A 22,945-nucleotide genomic window follows, 5' to 3' on the forward strand; every position below is an offset into this window, starting at 1 on the left:
GTGTGGCAGCCTAGCCAATCATTCCACAGTATTTGTATCTGCAATTATTACATCTTAAGTGCAAATTTTTGCACTTATCCTTGATCAATTAAATCTGATTGCAGACCATTTCTTCAGTTTACTCAGGTTATTCTGGATCCTAGCCCTACCCTCTAGAGTGTCTACAGTTCCACCCAATGTGTTATCATCTGCAAATCTTCTAAGAGTGCACCCAGTCCCATCGTCCAAATCATTAATGAAGATGGAAAACAATAATGGACCTGGGGAACACCACTTGATACCTCCTCCCAACAAGATATTGAGCTACTCATTGAGCAGTGATCCAACCAGTTTTGTATCCACCTTACAGTACTTTTATCTAGTCTGGTGGTGCTCAAATATTGTGTCTCAAAACCTGTGGGGCTCCCTATGGGTTCAGAAAATTGGGGATGGGAGCATAGTGGCAGTGTTAATTGCCACAGTTCTTGGAGTCCTGTGGCAATCATCTCTGACACTGCTCCCTTGCCACTAATTTTGGAGCTCTGGCAAGCTCCTCAAGCCAGGTGACATGGCCCTGTTTATTGAACTGGGCTGACCTACAGGGGTGGGCCGCAGCCAGACCCAGTGTGGGGTGGATTTCACATGCAGTCCGGAGGACCACTGCTCTAATCTGTATGCTTCCTTAGCTTGGGGGAAATGGTGTTAAAAACCTTGCTAAAGTCAAAGTATATCACATCCACTACTCTCCTCACAACCACAGAACCCATGCCCTTATGGAAAGAAATCAAACTGGTCAGGCATGGCTTGCTCTTGATGAATCCATGCTGCCTGTTCCTGCCCACCTTGTTCTCTTCTAGGTGCTTCATAAAAGATTCCTTCAGGACTGCTTCATGATCTTTCCAGTTATCAAGTTATGCTACAGTTTCTCCTGTTATATTGTTCAGTAGGGGAAAACATTTTAAAGGAGTAGTTGGGACACTATTCCCTAGTTATTCTGGCTGCAAAGCTCTTATGAAACTTGGTCTTACACACACTTCTTCTGTTAATAAAAAGTGGCACCTTTTGTTCTTCCAACTCTCAAGTTTTTGACATTTGAGAGACTTGAATCTATGTCAGCCTTTTAGCACAGACAACCAGAAGGGATACAATTAAAATGGAACAATATATCATATGTTTATTAGGGAAAAGTTATATTTAAAGATCATATATTTGGCACTGTATGGAAGCAAAAAGATTAGAAAACAACTGAATGTTCAATCCCAGAATCACTGTGAAAAATAAAAAGCTCTTTTAATGATCATTTCAGTTACTTTTCTCCCCGAACATTTACAATAACTACACAAGCAATTTTAAAGATATTAGTCCTATACTGTGTGTAAACTGAAATAAGAGCAAAAGATTAACCAGAGGTTGGATCTGTCCCCGAGGTACACTGCTATTTTCCCAGGCCGTCAGAGTGCTGGAGTCTTGTTTTGACAATGCGCAAAGGCTGAGAGGTTTTTACAGTGAAATGTTTTGGCCACAGAGGCTACAACCCATTGGTGAAAAGTAAACTGGTAATGCAAGACTGTACAGAAAGAGTAACAGGGTAGAAGAAAACTGATGCTGTGATGCACTGAAATGCTACTTCTTTGCCAGCTTTTCAAATAAGTGTTGCAACCCTTGGCAAAAATCAGGTGTCTGCTTCCTAGACGCACTGTACTGCTCTGCCATTGTGAGGTACTTTAGAGAAAGAGCATGGAGACTTTCATACTCTATTCCCATGATGGATCAAAGTTAGAAGAGTTTTGTGTCCCTTGAACATCCCTAAAGGTATCTGCTTTTTCAGAAAATAAGTTAAAACTTGTCTGCAAGTCCTGCATTACCTCTTCAGTACCTCAGTAAAGAGATACTTAATAAAGTGGCAAGGAATAAATAATACATGAACAAGATGAAAATGGATCAAACAAAAACTGCGCTAAACCTGTTAAATAGTACTGGACAGAAAGTTAACTAATGTTGACACACGGCTGGAACTGGCACTTATGCTGGCTGACAGTGCAATTTTAATATGGACAAAGGGATTTACTCCCCTTTAATATCCAGTCCATTGGTTTGAGAAGAAGCCTGACATAGCCCTTTGATCAACAGTAAAAATGTCAGTATTGTAACAATTCAACAGTACTCACAAGAAGAACACAGTTCTTTCCATGGTTAATATATTGTGCATAAGAAAATGTTTCACGGAACTAACAGCACCTTTTACATAATAATCCCAAACATATTTATTAAGTGAACATGAAGACCTCAGTATCTCTAAGTAGTACTCCTGCAGACATACAGTACTGTATTTTATATAAGTGAATTTACATTGTGACCTGGTGTTTAGTCCAGCAATGGGAAAACCCCATAGAAAAAGTCTTAAGTAGAATATATTGCCTTTGGTGAATGTCTAGTAACTTGGCATGACTGCATAGTAAAATTCTGAAGCATGGAGCTCCGCCAGTGGTACGTGACAGAGCACTCCATTCCTAACAGTGGAAAGTGTTTAGCAATTCCATTAAGCAAGCACAGCATGCTTAGGTCATTCCTGCAAGATATAGGCAACTTCCAAGTTTTCATGGCTAGTAAAGTTTTAGGTTTCACAGGTCGCACCAGATGCAACCGTATCTCCATGCCTTTAAGACCCAGAGAAAGAAAGGAGGACACCAAACTCGAACCCTGTCCACGTTTCCCAAGCAGAGACATCAAGCAGCACCACAGACTTAGGTTGACAAAATGTGTACAGCATTTGGTTTGGCTGGGGTCTTCTGAGCAGCTGGTCTTAGGTGGTTCCCTTCTTGTTTCTGCTTTTCAATCAACTGCTCACAGTCCTTTGGTACAAATCATTCAAAAGGCATGGATGGTGCGTTCTGCGTCACGTCTGCAGGCAGACTGCTACATGATTACCATTTCCCTGGAATAGGCACGCCACACTCATACCAGCCCACATAGTAATAAGGCGTTGTATGACCAATGCGCCCAAATGATACAGGTTCCTGGCGAAACTGGCGATAATACCCTGTCAGAGAAACAGCAAAGGGTGGTTCAAACCAAAGGGAAATAACTTGACCAATGACTTTTCTACATTACTGAAAGCTAAGGGGGCTCATACATAGCAGTTACCAGAACAAAAAATAAGACCTAAATGTTATTTGTTAGTCCCAGGCCACTTTGCAAAACGTAAGGTCAAAAGTCCTTTCAACCTTGCCTAATTCTATCATTTCATTCCATCTATACACATTTCTTTGACAGTTTCAATTGAATTTTCTACTCTAAAGCTCTGTCTTGAACTTCTTGTGTAATTTTATGATCTGTCTTTAACCACCTTCTGCACTGTACTCCAACAGAACACTACATGTCAACAGTGGGTTCTCTCCTCTCTATAAAGCTGTCATATCAATTTAAGTTCATGAAGCAGTCTAGGATGAAAGGTGCCCTAAAAATAAATGAACATAGCATCTTAAAGGACTCAGAACAATATTTAATAATCCCCACCTTATAACAAAATAAGGAGGCAAAATGTAACACAGGAAATCAGAGAGTTAACCACCACTTATTTAACTGGTAACTCTTTTCCCCATCTGCAGAAATAATTTGACAGCTTAACACATTAAAAATCCTCAGCATTCTTTTCTACATAGTTTATGCAGTGGAACATCTGAACTGTTGATTACTGTGCCAGACAGAATTTGTGTGCTCCCTATCTGTTTCTGAGAGGTGGTAATGCACAGCTGGATTAGCAATCCTTATAACAAATACAGAAGTGCAATAATATGCTATGCTATCTAAATGTAACCGACTTGGAGTTTCACAGTCGCCCAAAATCTAATATCAGAGCAAAAGCATTTACACAAAAAACAGCCTCTTTTTCTCCTCATGGAATACTTATATGCATGTATGATTTTGAACTGATCATATACTGTTTACCAGGAATGCTTGACATTAAAATTCAAGCCATATTTATATAGTTGCAACTAATCATATATGGCATGTGGTATTGTTTCAGTTTGTGACTGGATGAGCCAAACCTTATAATTAGGTGAAAGGGCTTCAAAAGCTAGTCAGGGCTTTTAGTAATTTTCTAATTTATTCCACTAAGTGATCTGTAGAGGCATTCTTCCTCAACTTTTACAGGTCATTGTGGTTTGTGGATTATTAATCCTTTAGAGTAGGCTTTTCTATATGTTCATTCGTGCGCTTTTGCTAATGCACATTAAATTTAGTACCTCCATTGTGAGGTCTGAAAAAAAATGTGCATTAGTCTATTTTAAGGAGCATTAGCAAAAGTTCATGCTTTTTTTCATGCTTTAATGCACATTTAAGTGTATACATAGATGAGCCTATAGTCTTATTACATCGGTATGAATTCTAACAGAAGTTCCTATAACTCTAGACAGAATGAGAGAAACTCGTAAGTGGTGATGTCCACAAGCTCTCCAGGTTCCATTCAATTTGATCTTAGTTCCACTATTTTACCTCGAATGGTAGGCAGGGCTTCAACGTATGACTGAGGTCCTGTTCTTCCATCCATGTGAGAATCCACAAACTGGCAGTGGTCTTCTCCTCTCCCCCAGCTATCTCCAATACCATAGAATGTATCTGAAAAGTACATCCAAGATCAGAACTATCCCCCTTAGTGCTATTACAAAGAGCTTTATTTTTGCTGGGGGCAACTTGCCATTTGCAGGAAAATAAAGACAGCAAAAAGTCAGTAAATACAGGACAAAAAGTAATACACTAATAAATAAAGTTTTAAAGGTAAATATACCAAGGCATCAACATATATACATAATACTGTAAAAGTTAAAGAATGCTGTATTTGCTAATAGGAAGGGTGGGGGGGAAGCACTGTAACTTTTCTTAAACTGGAACTCCACAAAACAATAATTTATCTATAATACAACACCAATGATAGTGCAGGGAATTCCAACTGGACCAGCTACTTCAATGTGTGATGAGGAAGCAAAAATACCCCTAGGCCAGTAGTGCTCCTTTGATAGCAGTCTCAGGTTCAAGCTAGGATGTGTGGCTGCAGGTTCCTCATACACTGGGATCCTACTGTTCTGACTGTTTGCATGTCATTTGTTCAGGGTCCTGAAACAATGCAAATGTTTTGCCATAAAACTCCAAAGAAGCTTGAAAAACTTAGGGATAATCCTAGAACCCTAACTAATATTCCCTCATGGTAAAATAGATTCCTGTGTCTACAGTCTTGTGAAGGTTACTGTCGATTCCCTATCAGTTTCTGGGTATCCACTGAGGGTATATCTAAAAAGAGAAAAACTCTCTATGTGGACCCTTTCCATGGATCCCCTATACATATTTGGCAATTAACACAGGTGTGGATTTCCATTTATGCTTTCAGAAGCTCTGCAGGAGGACTGCATGAAGAATATTCCTGAGGTATCTGTAGAGTTGCTTAGTGACAGCTTTTTAAGATTTGGTGCACTACCTAACTGGTAAAACAGATTCTTTCTGAGCACAAGTGTCCCATTCAATAAATGTAATTATAGGTTCTGCCTTTCACTCATGGGCGTTTTTTTAGTGCTATAAGTGAAATATGTTTTCTGCTTTAATTCAGAGTGGAAAGAATGTCTATAAGTATAATGATTTATATACTGGTCAACTGCAGGAATCAGACCAAAGCTTCAATATTCCTGTTTCTTACTTAGTAGTCCTATATGTGTACCTTTATCACTTGGGGCCATTTTTTAATTTCCTTTTGAGAAGTTCTGCAGAGAGATCTGTAGGGTTACTTAGATGCAAAACTTTGCTTTTACTATGACAGTGCCCTGTTGCAGGGTATCAAAGCCATGTCATCCACTTATTAAGCAGGACTCTCCACTGATCTCTGAGGCAAGATCTGTTTAAAAACTAATAGCATGATATGGCTCCATAGCATCTTCAGCTGCAACTTATGGCTCTCAGAAGTGTCCTCAAGATGGTATTCCATCCTCCTTTGATGAATAAAGCCAGTGAATAAAAACAGCCTCACATATCTGAATCCTGGCATCATAAAAAAACCCCAAGCCCCATGCATACCTTTCAGGTCATCACTGAGGTAAATCTTATATCTCAAAGAGTTGCAGAGAACCACTCCCACAAATTTTCTGTACCAAGTCCGTTTCACATATTGCTTGCCACTGCAATCTGAGTAGGTAGGATCGTATTTAAATGTAAAGGGGATCCAGATGGGCTCTCCACCTTGAAAAAACAAAATAAAGTAAAATAAATTAAAATAAAATAAAACGTGAACGACAGATCTAGGAAAAAAGGAAATGTCAACACTTTACTGAGATTCATGCCCTGAGTCGAGTAGTAACAGGATCAGGATCAGGATCACAAGTTTCAGGATCAAGATAATAAGCTATCCTTTTTACTTCTAGATGCTCAAGGTCAAAAATCAACCAGTTACTCTCTAAGGTGCTACCCTTCCCTGCTTTCTGTATATCATGAATGAAATAAAATAAATAACTGTGTCAGGTCTTTTCTACACATTCATTAATCATATGCCATTAAAATATGATTACATGTAGCACTTTTAAAAATCGTGTTAGAGATGGAAAAATCCCCCGACTTAATCATCAGATCCATTATCTCTGTAAGGACCTTCTGTTATAAGATGCAATACAGAAGGGACAATTAATGAATTATGTCTCCCTCCCCCTGGACTTCTGGGAGAGGTCTCTATGTCTTTTCATTCTAATAGTGACTGGAAAACAGAAAACAAAGCCACAAAAATGTAGACTAGTGTCAAAAGATTCCTCTTAAGCACCTGTTCCTAATTCATCCTAATGCATCTAGAATGCAAAAGGGTCTCAAACAGTAGATTATCCCATTGTCCAGCATAACTAATCCCTCCCACAGTTTGTTTGCTACAGACCATGTGCTCTCTGTCACATTCATGTAACCACATTGAAATTAATGTGGTTGCAATGGTACAGCTAAAAGCACAAATAGGCCTGCACTATCTTGGTTTTGTTCTTATTTCCCCTGATGTCATTGCATTTCAGCAAGGTACTGAAGCATATGCCCAATTTTAAGCGCATGCATAGTCTCATTACTTTCAGCGAGGTAGCTCCTGTACCTAAAAATGGGCATATGATTTAGAAAGAGACTTAACAGAGACTCTGAGTAGTTTGGACACTAACATTATATGTATATAGCCCCATGTGGTTTAATATTAAACAAGGCAATGGGTCTCTTCATTAAAGAACACATGGGAAAAAACAACCCCCCCTGCAACAATGGATAGTACACTTGAGTGTGAAATAAATTCTGTTGCTGCTGTTAAGGTAAAAAGATAGGATTAAAAAACCTCATTAAAGGTTTTGGGTTTTTTTGTGCAGAAACTTTACTTTATATCAGAGACTCAATGAAATAATAACAGATTTGATGCCTGCAAGAAATAAGAGAGCTTTCCTAAAGAACTCAAACTAGAACTATTTTAAGTGGTTGAATGCTATATCAATTACATTGCTAAGATTCAATATTATAAATAACTGGCTTGTTATACAGTGCATTTACTTGAATACAAGACAACCCTGAATATAAGACAAACCACCAATAATCAGATTCTATATGAGGAAAAATTATAAATTTGTTATAATTTTCCACATATAGAATATAATTATTGGAGAGTTAGCTTAAATTTGCCCTCCCTCCCACTGCTACAGGGGAAATAAAATCGGGGGGCCAGGTAGCCTCCCTGCCCCTTTTTCTTTCTGCAGTTCCTCCCTACCTAGCCTTGTGGTAAGTTCCTATCAGTGTTTCCCCATCTGGGCCATGTGTTTTATAATTATGCTCACTGTTGGCTGCATTTCATCAATGTTATAGGTGGTTTTCATAACTGAACACATGCTGTTCCTGGCAACAGTTTAATGATAGACACAGACAATGTAATGAAGTGTCCTGGTATGTGACTGCACAATGAGGGGCTTTCCCTCTCCTCTCCCCCACCCCACAATCCCCTTCGACTAGTGGGAAAAAAAAAAACAACTCACCTTGAATTTGAGTAAACACAGTAATTTCCTTTATTATAAACAGTAGAATCCACCTTCATTCTATGTGCATGTGCTTATATATGTATGCCTACAATAGCAGCTTGCTACAAAGAATTTACAATCAGTTTTCAAGACATTATCAGAAGAAAAACTTACCAGGTGGTCTGACAATAAGCAGAGGATTATCTATAATGAAATTAAAAAGTACAATTCAGTGTTTTGCCTTGAAGCCTTATATCTCCTAAAGTTAAACATATTGGGTGTCAAAGAGAATGGCATTTGCAGAGAACAATTCTTTCAAGCTGTTTCATGAACGCTGTTTTCAAAGCTAACATTATTCATGCCATATCAAGGATCTCCTCAACTGAAGGAAACTATACTTGGATTACGCCATTTATGATTTACCAATACCCAGAAGTGGATAAACTCCACTGCAAGCAAAGAGGGGAAAAAAAAGATTTCAGTGTTCCCTTCAGTTCAGTTATAGGAAGCTCCTGGTAGCCCCTGAGAGCCCTGTCCAAAGCATGAATAGTTTCTGATCATCTGAAATTTTGTCTTTTTAAAATGAGTATGTGATAAAAGGTTTATCGCTTATTAGTTTCTGATTTATGGCTTAACTTTCAAGACTGAACTGAAAAAGGTGTTTAACGCTAGATTAAAATACAAGCACTTTTTTGTATCTGTCATTGTGATATATATATGTTCCTGAATTGCCCTTTATTGAGCACGGGATGCCTCGAGCAAAGATATATGTTTATCCATTGTTTGGCAAAGTTCCAGGAAGTTTTACTCAAGAAATCAAAGAGTAAGTTGCTGTCTTCTTCAGAGAATGACCTGGGTAAAATGGTACACCTTTACTATACTATTTAATCCCATTATATGTGTTACTCAACCCACTGTATAATTGGAGTTATGTTAGACAAGCTTTCAGGCACAAAGTGCTCTTCTTCCAGTCTAGATCATGGCTACAGCACTCCAGCCCTGTCAATCCCATGATGGCAATTGTTTCTTTGAGACATTCTTTTGCATTTTCACCAGCTGAAAGCTTCAAATTCTTCAGAGAAACTTTCTGAACTAGTAGCTTTTTCTTTCCCCTGATTTGTTCAGTGACAATAACTACTACACTGGGCATGGGATGCAACAACTCTTTTGGTATTTACCAGTCTGAAAGCCTTCTTGGCCATATTGCAATTCAGAACTTAAAACATAACGGATTTAATTTGTTCAATAACATTTCTAATCTGACTGATTTCAAATGGCAAAAGTAAATCCTTTGGCCCTAATTCTGTAAATTGCTGGACACTTTCTGGAAGACAGGCTATACTGTATTCTTGCAATGAAGGGGATAATAGGAGTTCTTGTTAGATTACATTTAAACAAAACCTATTCCTTTAAACATTCTGGGTCCATTACACCAAACCTTTTACTTGATTTTGCAGTTGCTCTATTTTGTTTGCTTTCACTGACAGAACTTCCATAATCCTAACAGGAGTTCTTGGACTTCTGTTGGATTAAGCTAAATGGGTACAAACGAGACAGTAAGCACCAAAATTATCACAAGGCTAAAATCTGTAATCCAGGAAGATGTTGGATATTTAACATGAGAGAAGACTGTAGAACTTGGCCCTTTCTTGTTCAGTGATAACACTGGCTTGGGGCTCACTGGAAAAAAAATAGCTAGTCTATAGGGTACATATTACCCTACAGCACAGCACTATTACCACTATAGCAAAGAATCTGATAAAGTAAGCTGTTGCCTACAAAATCTTATGCCTTTCTGAATGAGTAGACTTTAAGGTACTATCTTGACATGCCTTCTGCTTGACTTCATGCCAACACAGCTGACTCGCTCTTGTCCCTATGAAAAGGAGTGCACATTGTCAAAAAAAGGCAAAATTCATTTGAAATGTTCCTGTCTGATGGAATTGCTTCCTATGTTCCACCTCAAGACAATTACTTTCAACCATTCAGCTGTTCACAATTAGGAAGCTAATTTATTATCTGCACAATCTGTTAAAGATGTATTAAATCTCCTAGTGTGCCTATATCACTGAATATTAGTAGTCTTTTGTACTGAAATTTAAACTTCCCAGGTGCACTTCATATAGGTATTAAATTTCATAGATCCATGTTATTACATTTCCTATATTGACCTGAAAGAATAGATGCTTTCCCTTCATTGTCTTTAAATTTAACAACCCGATAATATTAACACAGAAAGTTTATCATCATGATTATCAATCATCATAGGTGTTACAGTTTGGCCATTTTCCTGGCTTACCTATCATTAGAAGCTCAAGCTTAAAATAAGAACAAATAATAATAATCCATACCAGATTCTGTGACAAATGAAACTGAAGAGCTCACAGGTCCATAACCGTAGGGATTTTTTGCTTGGACTTTAAAATAATACCTGAAATAAAAAGCAGCCTGTTGAAAGTAGCATATTTTCCATGTTAACAAGTCCATTTGAAACAACTGCACAGATGGGGAAAGATCTTATAGGAGTGCAAACTAACATAGTTCCATTGAGTTCAGTGCTCCACTGACTTTAATAGACCTGCGTCAATTTATAACAATTGAAGATCTGGCTGTTATTCATGTGTTCACTTCTTTTTGAAAGAACTATCATATATTGGACAATATTGTCCTAGTTCTTTGAAAACTGGATATAATTGCAAACTATGTGATTTGAAGAGAGTGCTTGTCTATACAAAAATGCAAGAGTTGTGGAGAGAGATATTATGACCTTAGTGAAAGCAAAGTAAATACAGACTCACTCCAATGGAATCAGTGCTGTAAACTTAAGTTTTAAACAGGTGCATCTGAGATTAGAATCTAAGCTTTTACATTCATTTATTAACTGGAGTATGTTCTGATAATATGAGAAAAGTCATCAATGTAGAGGTGTTAGTTATTTAGATATTAAGGCCCTGATACAGGAAAGAATTCAAAGCATATGCTTAACTTTAAGCACGTCTCAGTAAAACTCAAAGATGGAAACCAGATTAGTTAGGTATCTCGTGTTTAAATACATACTTGAAGATAATTTCATTTCCTTCCAAAATTGTATGGTTTGGGGTTAAAAAGATAACATTTTTTTATTTTCAGTTTTATGGTTCTTTTCATTTCTTTATTTTCTTTTCCTTTTTTCTTTTAACTATTTTTCTATTGCTAGAAATAGAAGGAAGGGAGATGGACAGCAAGCGGTAGAAAATAATAAAAGATTAATTTCTTTGGTTTTTGTTCTTATGTTCAAAAATGTCAAATCTTTTAGGAAAAAGTATAAAAGCACAACAAAATGCAAACATTTTCACAAAAGATTATTTTGATCATTTGACCAGTTCTATGCCTGGGCTGCATTATCTTTTCCACAGTATCTGTAGTCTTGGCTGCTCCGGGGGTAGTACAGCTCCAATAAAACCAGAGCTTCCACACTGCCAGGAACTGAGAAACACATTCTTGGTCTGAGTAATTTTTAAGGCTAAAGGTTCTAGGATCCATATAGGCCCATCAGACTTCTGGCTGTATCCCATGGTCCATTTAGTAGAAAGCAGCACCCCACATTCCCAGCTCAGATGTTGCGGTTTGTTATAGAAATGTTGGCAGCCACTCATACAGGATATTAGTTTCAGGGGTGCTACTGATAGAACTACAAGACCTAAAGTTTCTAAATATTAGATATTTGATGTTGAAATGAAACTAAATAGCTGTTGTTTGGAAACAATACAGCAGGATTCAGGAGACAATGAAACCCAAGTCCTATGGCAAGAATTCTACCTTAATATTTTCGTAAACACTCATGTTAACCTTTTTCTTTCCTTGCTGCTTGCTCATTTCTACACTTGCATTCACTTGCAAGAAATGCCAGGCATTTTTAATGACCATAAAACATCCAAACCTTCATTTTGCATCCAATCCAAAACTGAGCATCTGCAAAAGTACAATAGACCAAACATGACTCTCCTAACTGGATCAGCCTTTGTTCAGATGGAAGAATGCTACCAAACCCCTGGAGTATTTCCTTCAATCACTTACCATCCAAGTAGTAGGCCTAATACCCCCGAGCTTGTGAACTCTAATAAGAGCAGAGCATCACATGGTACAACTGTAGGCTACATCCGTCGCTCATTAGGAAAAGAGAACTCAGTCACAAGATTCCAAAGGGGTCAAAGTATTTCAAAGGGAAAGCAGCCTGGTGGGAAGTCCACAGGGATCCACAAAATCCATAGATCAGTTGCCTTCTATGGAAATAGTCAACCTCTGCTAAGCAGCACACACCTCGTGTTAAACCCTTTCCTCTTGGCTCCCTGCCTGTACCATCACAGAACATTCTTCAGTAATGTCCAGGTCCTGAGATCATCAGTTGGTCCTCAGCAGATCCCCCTTGCTACTTTCTGTGCCCTCTACATTCAGTCCCTGAGAGAGAACACGAGCTCCTCACTTTCCAATCGGATCCCCTGTGGAATGCCAAGAGCCCTGGGTAGTAGGCACCATATGGTGCATCTCTCCATGCCCACCCAGGCAGGGATGCAGGTGGGAAGGAAGGAAAGGCCCCCTGGAGGGGCTTGCAGAGCCAGCAGCTAGGGGTGCTCTTCCCCTGGATCAAACACTTCACTGAATATACCTGGCAGCTTCGGTAGTCATCACACACAGGGAAACTTATAAGGAGAATTGTTGCTGTATTACATTAAAGCTCTGGAGGTGCATGTTCCCACCACTCTCCTGCTGAGGAAATGGGTCTCATTTCCATACTCCTTTCAATCCTACCTTGGGTTTAAGCAGGTTTACATTGCAGGACAAATAGCAAGTGGGTTACTTTTTATTTAAAAGAATAAAGAAAGAATCTCGCAAATCCTGGGTATTAATAGTTTCATAAGTGTTTAACAAATGGCTCTGGTCTGACCAGCTGATGGCCTTCATGCCCGTATGGGAGCTTTTGAGGAACAGATGCCTCTTATGGTACCAAAAAGAACAGAAGGTTAAAATGTAGAGACATAACAACAACAAACATCACACAACTGTATCTTGTGGAATTATTTTGGGGTGTGTTATCAGGAAAAGACAAAGTGTGGGTATCTTACATAAAATTTAACCACATGTACCTTAAACTCACAGGGGTTATTGTCATATTTATGGACAGAAATGAAATAAGGAAGCAGACTGTCTGCAACATTCAAGATTCACTTGTGGATCATAATGCCACCAACTGGCCAATACCAAGGGTGCACTGCAGGTACACAATCTCTGCACCCCCAGCATGGCCATTATGCTAGAGTTCATAAGGGGCAATGGCAGCAGAATAACACTGATTTTCTTGTCTTGTCCCACACAACCCTTCTTACATGCAACAATTCTGCCTCCCTAAGCCTTGTCCCTCTTCTCTTTGAAAAATGTTGCCTGATAAAACCCTGGCAGAACAGAATCCTTCTACTTCCTGTATTGAAAACTGCAAAGAAACAACCAATACAGTAGGGTGAAGGGGTGAAGAACACGTGAACCCACAGATGTTTAGGCACACTGCAGATAGGTCTAGTGATTGCTATCTGCAGTTCCATATTTTAAAACCTGTGAGCTCTCCCAGAAGTACAAGATTTAAAAAAATCAAAAAACCCTTTAAAAGTGGAAAGTAAGATGAACAGACATAAGAAGGAAGATTAACCTGATTAAAAAGCCATTCTACAGTGAAATATTTGACTTCCACAACCATTTAGAGTCAGTATCAAATGCCAATTCCCACCCACACTAGTCACACTTATGGTATGAAGCATGTCTCTGTTTTCACAAGCCAGAAGGAAAAGTCTAAGCTTAAAAACAAAGGCCAACATGGTTTCAATTAACTGCCCAACAAAATAGTATATCCAGATTGGAGATATTTTCTAAGGTTTCTCCAGCCTACCGACAGATCCTCAGTGGATACAGCTCCACAATTACTCGGCCCCCATCTCTCTGCTGGATCTGATTATCTGACTGTCTTTTTCCTTAAGTACAAGTACAAAAACGAACAAGTTTTTTTTTCAGTTTACTGTTACTGTTGCTTTCTGCACAGGGTCCTGAATATAATTAATGACTGCATGATATCCACAAAGAATTTGTAATTTCTTTGTACCTGCAGTGAACACTGTAGCACAGAAAACTGTGAGAGACACTAGAATTTCAGAAGGTTGTGTTTTCTACTAATTCCTAACACTGTGCTTTTGGCTATGGAAATATCTGCCAAGATTTGGCTCAAGGTAAGGTGAGAGAGAGAGAGAGACTAGTTCCAGCCTAGCTATGGTTTGCATATGTAAAAAAGTACATGTAGATTCATCTTTTTACTGCCAAATTGCTCCTGTTAATAACAGTTAAATTAAATAGCACCTTCAGTATGAATATTTCAATATACGTTATACATAACATAACAATTAATGTTAGCCTCAGAACTGTTGCGAGATACTGAAATGTTACTACCCACTTTTGGAAGATGAAGAGATAGCAAGACATGGATATAAACCCAGATGTCTCGACTTTCCCATGACGCAACCATAAAGCTGTCCTGTTACAGCTCTGTTAATATACTTCAATCAGGGAGTTCTAATAACCAGGTCAGCTAATAAATCCATTTCAGAAACTGTAAATAAAAAAGTTAACTCCCAAACACTTACTGATATTGGTCAAGATATTTACTTCTATTATGGTTTTTAATCCTTTGCCTTACTGCTGAGGAATATGCTGGGAAGTCCTATTCAATCTAACCTCATTCACTTCCCATCATGAATAAAGTAATACATAAAAAAAACCAACCGTGTAATTAACCATGCTTTGGTTACACTTTGGCTTGTCAGAATTGCAATGAGGTGGCAACTACCCAACTAACACTTTAAAAAAACATGGGGATAGCAGCAAACTAAGCACCACATGCAATCCATTTTTAGTGCTGGCAAGAGAAAAATTAATTTTTCCCCCTAAATAGACTGCCTTCAGGCACTATAGACAACTTCCACTGAAATGTCAAAAAATAGTGTGATATCATGACATAATCATTAAAATATTCTACAATAATATTTTATTGTTTGAAATCCTCAAGGGCAGCGATCCTTCCTACAGACTGAAAGATCTGATTTTCTGCATCACAGTGCCTTTAATTTCTCTGGCAATAAAATAGTTTAACACTTTCTAGCAGAAAGGGAGGATAATCACTCAAGGCCAGACTGTAACTGTGCGCTAAGATGCCTTTTTGAGTCTTGTTAAATGTTGCCCTTTGGGCTGCTCAAATTCTGATCTGCGTTAATGCTAACTTGAGTTCGGAGCAGTCACACATTCCAGCCAGCAGGAGCCTTGAGAACTGAAAGGTAAGAATGCAGAAAGGAAGAGGGGGCCCACGAAGCCTTGTCTCTAATCTGGTTGTTAGGACAGACCCATGGGAGATGTGGGTCTGAGTTCCATCTGACGCCATGCCATGCCAGCAAACAAGTTCGCTGATGGGAACAAATTGCCCATCTCCCTGGAGAATACCTGTCCAAAGTTCCTTGGACACTTTCTTTAAGAAAGCAGTCAAGACTCCAGAGAAACCTACAGCCAAGACTCCTGAGAAGACTCCAGCCAAGAGCCCTTCAAAAAGTCCAGCAGTCACCTCAAAGAAGTCCTTCCAAATCAATATGATTGCTATTTATAATATAAATACATTAATGTACGTATATTACTCATCTATAGTTGATTGAGTACAAAATTCTGGGTTATTTTTGGTGAAAATAAGGTATCGAGCCTCAGTTCAGGAACAAATCCCCCATTTATAACATTGTTTTCTATGGGAAAATCTGTTCTGAGTTGCAGCATTTTGACTTAAGATGCAGTTGTCAGGAACCAATCATGTTGTAAGCCCAAAGACTGCCCGTTTCATGTGTCTTCTTATGGTAGAAGATGACTTGACATGATGCAGTATCATCATGTTATACATTATCAGACATGTCCTAAAACAATGTAAAGATAAAGAAATAATGTAACCATGGAAAACAACGCATTTGAAAATGAAAACCTTGTTCTGAATTTACATTTTTGAAATGTAATTTTCTGTCATTTTCATTGTTCTGGAAAATTCCCAAATGCTTGATTTTGTTCCTAATCAAAATGAATACGAATTTGGAAATGTCAAAAAATTCCCACAAGATGGAAACTCTGAGTTCTCTTGGCAAACTACAGATCTAACTCTGACTAGTTATGGTGAGGTAGGAAGCTCTATGCCTTGTCTCTCCTATATCTGTAAACTGAAACAGCTATTTTGAGTAAGCACTATTTTGCACTGAAGATACAGTCACTGTCATCTACATGCTCTCCCTCTATCTGAGCAGGGGTGCACAAAATCCAGCCCACAGGCCAGATCTGGACCACAGCGGACTCCATTTCTCAGGAGCCCTTGCAGCAGTGGTTACTTCTGGCTGCTGCTGCCAGACTGAGCTGTGCTTCCCAGGCATCAAGGCCCATCTGCCCCATACCCACCGCTGGGGGAAGGACCCATGTGGATGGGGCATGCAGCTGGGTGGCTGGGATGGGGCTGCAACCAGGAGCAAGCTGGCTGGGCAGGGCCAGGGAGACCCCTGGATCTTGGAGTGGTGACAACAGGAAACCGGAACCAGGGCACAGCCATGATCTGCTGCCCTCAAACTCCTTAAATGAATGCAAGTTCTGCAGGTACAGGCATGCAGGGAGTGGATACTAGCTCAGCCCTGGCCGCAGCGCCAGCCTGGCCCCAGCGCAACTCCCCACCCAGCTGCATACTCTGCCCACATGGCTCCTGGCTGGTCTCCATGGACACCTGGGATCGTGGGGCTGTAACAGCATGAGGCCGGGGCAAGCTCTGGTTCTGCAACCTTGCACTGTCATGGCCCTGCGATCCTGGGCTCTCCGTGGGGACCAGCTGGGAGCCACGTGGGCAGTGGCTGGATCCGCCATTTTGCCCACCCCTGCTCTAAAGTTTGATTTGAAAGGGGGGGGAATATAAATGAAATAGTGCAACTACTTAAATATTGTTATGGAAATGCTTTATAATAAACTGTTCATTAAGGTGAGAGGAAACGTGCACATATGCAGGCAACCATCCAGACAGCTTTCAGGGAGACTGTGAGGTTGGTGACTCCGGCTTATCTCTGGAAGCTGTGCGATTGCAAGGGAGCGCATAGCATAAAAGGGTTTTCCAGGCTCTAAGCAAAGCGCTGAGGACTGGAATAACACCATGTGTTAAGTGACTGGAGTCAGTGAGCAGGATTCTGTGGGTCCCTGCCAACAAGCAGAAGCAAAAAGGTCAGTATTCTTGGGACAAGAACTGGTGTGCCTTATCAAGGATTTCAGTAAAAAAAGACTGCCTCCATGCAGTTCCCATGCAGTCCAAAGAAACAAAGCTCTCATACATCTTTGTAAACAAAGCATGCTTAGAAAATAGTCTGACCCCGTTATCAGTTTTCATCCAAACAGACACCACCCCAAAAGGTCCTGATTGTCAGCTCCTCATTACCCTTTTCCCAATGGTACAACAATCTGAGAGGAAAGGCAGTGAGGAGAACCCCTCTGGACTTTGCCTCAGACAGGCAAGATAGAAAGACAATTGCTTAACTATGGGTCTACAAGTGATGGAAAATTAATATTCTTATGGGAATATGACACAAAATAATAAGTAATGAGATCAACCACTAACATTATTCCCAGTGGAAATGTCTTATCAGGACTCTTACAGAATTCTGAAATTAATACATCGCTGCTCTGTTTCTGTTCTGTTTTATGTTGCTAGGGCACATGGCATGATCTCATACATTCACTGCATATGAAAAAGAAGGTGGGGGAGGGGCTTAATGACTTGGAATTTGATCAAAAAGCCATTGAAGCTAATGGATCAAATCCTTAATCAGGACACATTGCATTAGTTAATTAAAACCAAAATTATTCTTTTTAACTTGGGATCCTGAACTTTTATTATATGATTCTCTATAGGGAAGCACATTATGGACAAAGCTGGTTGAAGTGTTTTGGGGAAATTAGGTAACTAAACGTTTCAAATGAACATTTCACTATTTTGAAATGTCAAAAGCAGGAAAATCTTATAAGGGCAAAAATTAAAATCTCCAAAACATTTTAAAGCATCAGCATTTTGAAATGAGAAGTATTCGTTCTCTTTAACCAAAAGTGTCCACGTTTCATGTTGATATTGCTTTGAGTTTTTCCTATTAATGAAAATATTTGATGTTTTTGATTTTACACCCTGATTTAGGATGAACAGAAAGATCAAAATGTTCAAATTTTAGAAGGGAGAAATTCCATTTTCTAGCCTACTCCAATTGTTATGCTTTCATTTATAATTTTAATATATATTAAAATAGTTCAGAATAGTTTAACTATAATCTAACTTATCTATACAACTAAGGGAGACAGCTTCCCACCACTAAGACATTGTCTTTATAACACCCCAGCAAATTCAACAAAATTAAACTATGCTGGTTCTGGCAGTATAATACAAATGGCAATAAGGAGCCACAATACCATAATTTCTCACAAACAACAGGTCCCAGAATATAGTAAGTACCTTGTTTTTGAAATGCAGAATGAAGAAAAAAAGACCTTTCCTGGTAGTAAGTAACTGAGTAGTGGCAGCTAGGGAGTGAAGCCTGGCCACTGTTCTGCATGCATGCAGATTTTACTTTTTGTTTTCAGCTCATAAGCTGCAGAAGCTGCTTGTTGCATATTTCTTGCTTATAATGTACATCCTGATTTCTAGCAGATGGTCACTGTTGTACACAATAAAATATGGCATGTTTTTCTTAGTACTGTATAAACTCCAAGTCAGATAAACGCTCACCAGAGTTCAACTGTGTTAACTCGATATAAATATTAGTGTATAAAAAGGTGACTCATTGGTTTATATCTTTTTACTGTATATTAATTGCCAAGCATGAAATGTTACAATAACCACTCATTAGCTGCTGACACCAATGCCAGTAAACCACTACTGTGGCCCTATCAACATGCCATTGACACCCAAAATATTACCTAGTTCAGATGCATCTTATTTAAACAGTGACACTGATTATGCTGGGCACTCTAGACATGACGCATGCCACTTACTCATTTAATACATTGCTATGTCACTAGTCTATGTGGCCCCTGATCCTGCAAGCTGAATTGCTCAGTTGAAACCATATATTTGTACAGACAGACTCCAACCCCCACACAGCGTCTTGATGAAATCCGAGTCCACAAATGAAACCTGTGTCCAAAGAGAACAACTTGCAGGGCAATTTTCTCACCACCTCCAAAACTTTTTCCTGGTCTATGTTATTAACACTAATTTACCACTCACTGGCAATGACCATTTCCATTAAAAAGCTGTCTTGGTATGCAAGCCATCTGTAGAATTATTAATAGTCAGGCCCTCTGCTATGAGCAAAAAGAGCAACTGTCATTCTGGTGTAATCAAGACACATCTTAAATGCAATGGAACATTTTCCTACCATCATTTTGTACAGAATGAGTCCACTGAATTCAGTGGGAACCTTTCAACAAAAACAGGACCTGGTTCAGGTTACACACTACCTGAACTTTGTCCCATAACCAGCTTTTATACAAGAGTCTAAAAATTGATTAAATACGAGGTAATTTAAGCACTGCTCAGTCAAGTCTATGTAACTGTGTATGGTAACCATTGAAATCTTTCCCAGTATAACTATGCTACTGGTTAAGTAGGGAAATACAGTAGAGCATCAATTATCTGGAAGGTGATTCTCCAGCACATCAATTCACCAGAAGGTTTTGAATTATTTTTAAAAAGTGGTTATGTCCGCCAGCACAATAAAAGTTCTGGGTCTAGTAACGTACATGGAATTTGTGCATCAGAGACATCCACTGTAATTCATACAGGCTCAGTCAATAATCTTGGTTTTATGCTTTGTGGCATACATTTTGATAATCCGTGAGATAACTGTTGTTTATTTACAAGTGCTTTATCCATGTGACTATATAGCAATTTTAATGATGCAAGTCAGCACTGCCCCATAGGTTGCCCACAGCCCCTGGGCTCTCACCCAGCCACCACTCACTTAATCAGTGTGGCTGCAACAGTAACTGAGCTTTCCCACTCTTCCTGCCTCTGGCCTAGGGAGCAGGGTAGTGTGATGCACAGCCTGGTGAGCCACGGGAGTCCAGGGCCATGTAGGCACACAGTACAGTTGTGGGGAGACAGAGGCATGTGCATGGCTCACCCTGGTGCAGCCTGTAAGGCATGTGACTACCAGCTACTAGAAGCTGGACAGCCTTGCTGTAAGCCAGCTGCATTAGACAATACCACGTTTACTGCTTATTGTTTTTTAAATATTTGTTTCACAGTACAGTAATTAAAGTATAGTTTTCAGGACTTCTTACTGTGGGTTTTGATTATCTGGAATGATGGTGACACCAGCGAATCCAGATAATCGATATTTTACTGTAAATAAACACCAGCTGCCTGCAGACCCAGCAGGTCAGTATGAACTGGAACTCACCACTGAAGATCCTGCCGTCAGTATAATGGATCCAGTTTTTGATGTGGTTCTTATACAGGAATGTAGAAAGAACTTCCTGTCATACTTGTTGTAAAAAACAGACACTACAAATGGGCCAAATGGTTTGAGCTACTGCTTAAGATGTAAAATGAAAAACTTGACTTGCTGATCTTCCCCATCTGCTTTGTGCTGTTGTGGGGATACAAGACAACCCAAATGTGGTAGAACTTTTTCATTAAATGTGTAGTTGCTTTGCTTCACTGGAGCAGCATAAAGTAGCTAGAACATATCAATACCTCTGGCCCTCAGAGTCAGGAGATCCAGTAGCTATTTGCATTTGGATTTGTGGTCATCTGTAACATTTGTAAAATGCTATCAGATATTTCCAATGAAGTGCCTAACATTAATAAAGCTGGGGATCAGAAAAATGGCCTTTAAGGGAAAAGAAAAAAGAATGGAGGAGAAAGAGTCTGAAGAGACATAGGAAAGTGATTTAGAAAAGAAAGAGTGGGCTTGAGAGCACTCTGCTAAAGTCTGACATGTCTTTTGCAGAAGTCTGAAGTGCAGTGTGAGGGAAGGGGAGTTGTCAGACAGGCATGCTATGCCTTTGAGAGATTTTTATTTATTTATGTATTCATGTCATAAGAAGTCTGATTCTGCTCCCACTGTGCTACTGGAGAAGCTCTTACTGACTTCAATAGGCCCTTGATTAAAAACTTATATTTGCCTTGTTTGTTTTGTAAAACATTTGAGCATGTCAAAATGCCCAAAGCTACTGCAGAATTTTAAGTTGTTTTAGGCTCTGCCAATCACATTATTCAGAGTGCGATGACAGCTTTACATTTTGGTTAGAAGCTGATCCCTGATTCACATGCCATGTATGCCACAGTTTGCTAAAAGATGCTTCTCATATCAAATGGTGAGCACTTAATATCATCATTTGTATACAGTAAATCGTACTTAATCAGAGACTTCTCATAAATGGGCACACAATTGGGAACACATGGCTTTTTTTTGTCTAGTTTCATCCTTCAGATCATATTTTATCAATTAGGCGCTATTTTTTTTAGTGGTTACATGGTTATTTTTAAGACAAAAAGTATGCAGCCAATTCAGTCTGTGGATATGAAATATGTAAATGGTATTGGCCAATGCACACAATTCATGTGTTGAAAAGAATCCTCATGCCCCACCCACTGGCTCTCCCTGATTCCTGTGCTAAAAGAAAGTTCCTCTGTAATTATGTAATGGATTATATACAATAAAAATACAGTGAACACTGGGGCCAAGGGTTCATCCATTTCTTAGAATGAGGTCAGGAAAATACATATTTTCTCCATACTGTAGAATTCATATATCCTTTTGGTTGAGACTCTCTAAAACCTCTCTCATCTATCCAAATCTGGCCATATTGGAAACTTCTGAACGTCTCAGTTCACACATGCTCAGTGGGTTTCTTGGAGTTTGGCAGCTACCTTTTCCAAAGACTCCATCTGTACAGAGCATGCTGTAGCCCAGGGCTGCAAAGGCCGAGCAGGAATTTCTCACCAATCGCTCTTCCTGGGAACCTGGTGATGCTGGGCACAGGGATGGAGAACAAGGAAATGGACTCTCTCATGCTTTTAATCCGCTCCCTCCTGGCTGCCAGGCAGTGAAGAATAGAAGGCTGCAGCTTGACTGGAATGAAGCACACAGCTTTTTCTTTAATGGGGCAGGGGAGGGGGAGGTGGCGATATACTAAATATTGAGATACTGGGAAGAGATGCTGGAAAGTTAGAATGGGGGATGAACAGAGAACATGGGAAAAAGGAGGACTAGGACTGGGATATTCAGCAAAGTGGGGAACAGGAGAGGGACCGGGGCAGGGAGCAGAAAGAGGACTGGGATGTAGAGTTAACAGTGGTGGAATTAGGAGCACTAAAACAGAAACAGAACTTTGAGGGGCTGTTGGCAGAAGAGTTGACACTTGGAAGACCAAGGCAGGGGTGGGACTCTGCTCCCCTTACAACCTTGAAAGAGAGCCCAGGAGTCCTGAGCCCTCAGTTTAGCAACCAGATGTGAAATGTTTTTACTTTTCTATTAGTTAACCTAAAAGACTCCTCCAATGATGCATTTCAATCACTGGGGGAGTCATACTGCCTCTTACCACTGATTGCATCATTGCTAAGACTCAAGATTATGAAGCTGGACCATGTCTTGGTTCTTGGTACCTGCTGGAGATGCAACTGAAAGCAACATAAGGGTAAAAATGTATGCAATCCTTTTCACCCCTTATTTCTATTTTTTTAACATACTGGGGGCATGATGTGTGCGTGCACACCCTTGAAACACCACAAAAAAAGTTTCTATTCTTTTTAATACAGATTTGTTCCACAAAACCCCTGGGGAATAGCACCTGCAAAAGAATCAGAGGGAGAAACTGTGTCGCTGAAACTTCTTTGG

General features: G+C 39.5%; 1 protein-coding gene across 1 annotated transcript in view; it reads right to left on the reverse strand.

Annotated features, from left to right (window-relative positions):
* Positions 1 to 1,127: 1,127 nt before the first annotated feature.
* FNDC1 (fibronectin type III domain containing 1) overlaps positions 1,128 to 22,945 on the reverse strand; it is a 122,471-nt gene continuing 100,653 nt past the window's right edge. Inside the window, exons 16-20 of the mRNA XM_019550014.1 lie at positions 10,337 to 10,416; positions 8,160 to 8,189; positions 6,043 to 6,204; positions 4,477 to 4,599; positions 1,128 to 3,019 (exon numbers count right to left, since the gene is read on the reverse strand). Of these exons, the coding sequence (XP_019405559.1) occupies positions 2,904 to 3,019; positions 4,477 to 4,599; positions 6,043 to 6,204; positions 8,160 to 8,189; positions 10,337 to 10,416 (511 nt within the window). The 3' untranslated portion in view covers positions 1,128 to 2,903. The remainder of the gene's footprint in view (positions 3,020 to 4,476; positions 4,600 to 6,042; positions 6,205 to 8,159; positions 8,190 to 10,336; positions 10,417 to 22,945) is intronic.

The sequence above is a fragment of the Crocodylus porosus genome, unplaced genomic scaffold (assembly GCF_001723895.1).
Source record: "Crocodylus porosus isolate Cpor-Errol unplaced genomic scaffold, CroPor_comp1, whole genome shotgun sequence".
Taxonomy (NCBI): domain Eukaryota; kingdom Metazoa; phylum Chordata; order Crocodylia; family Crocodylidae; genus Crocodylus; species Crocodylus porosus.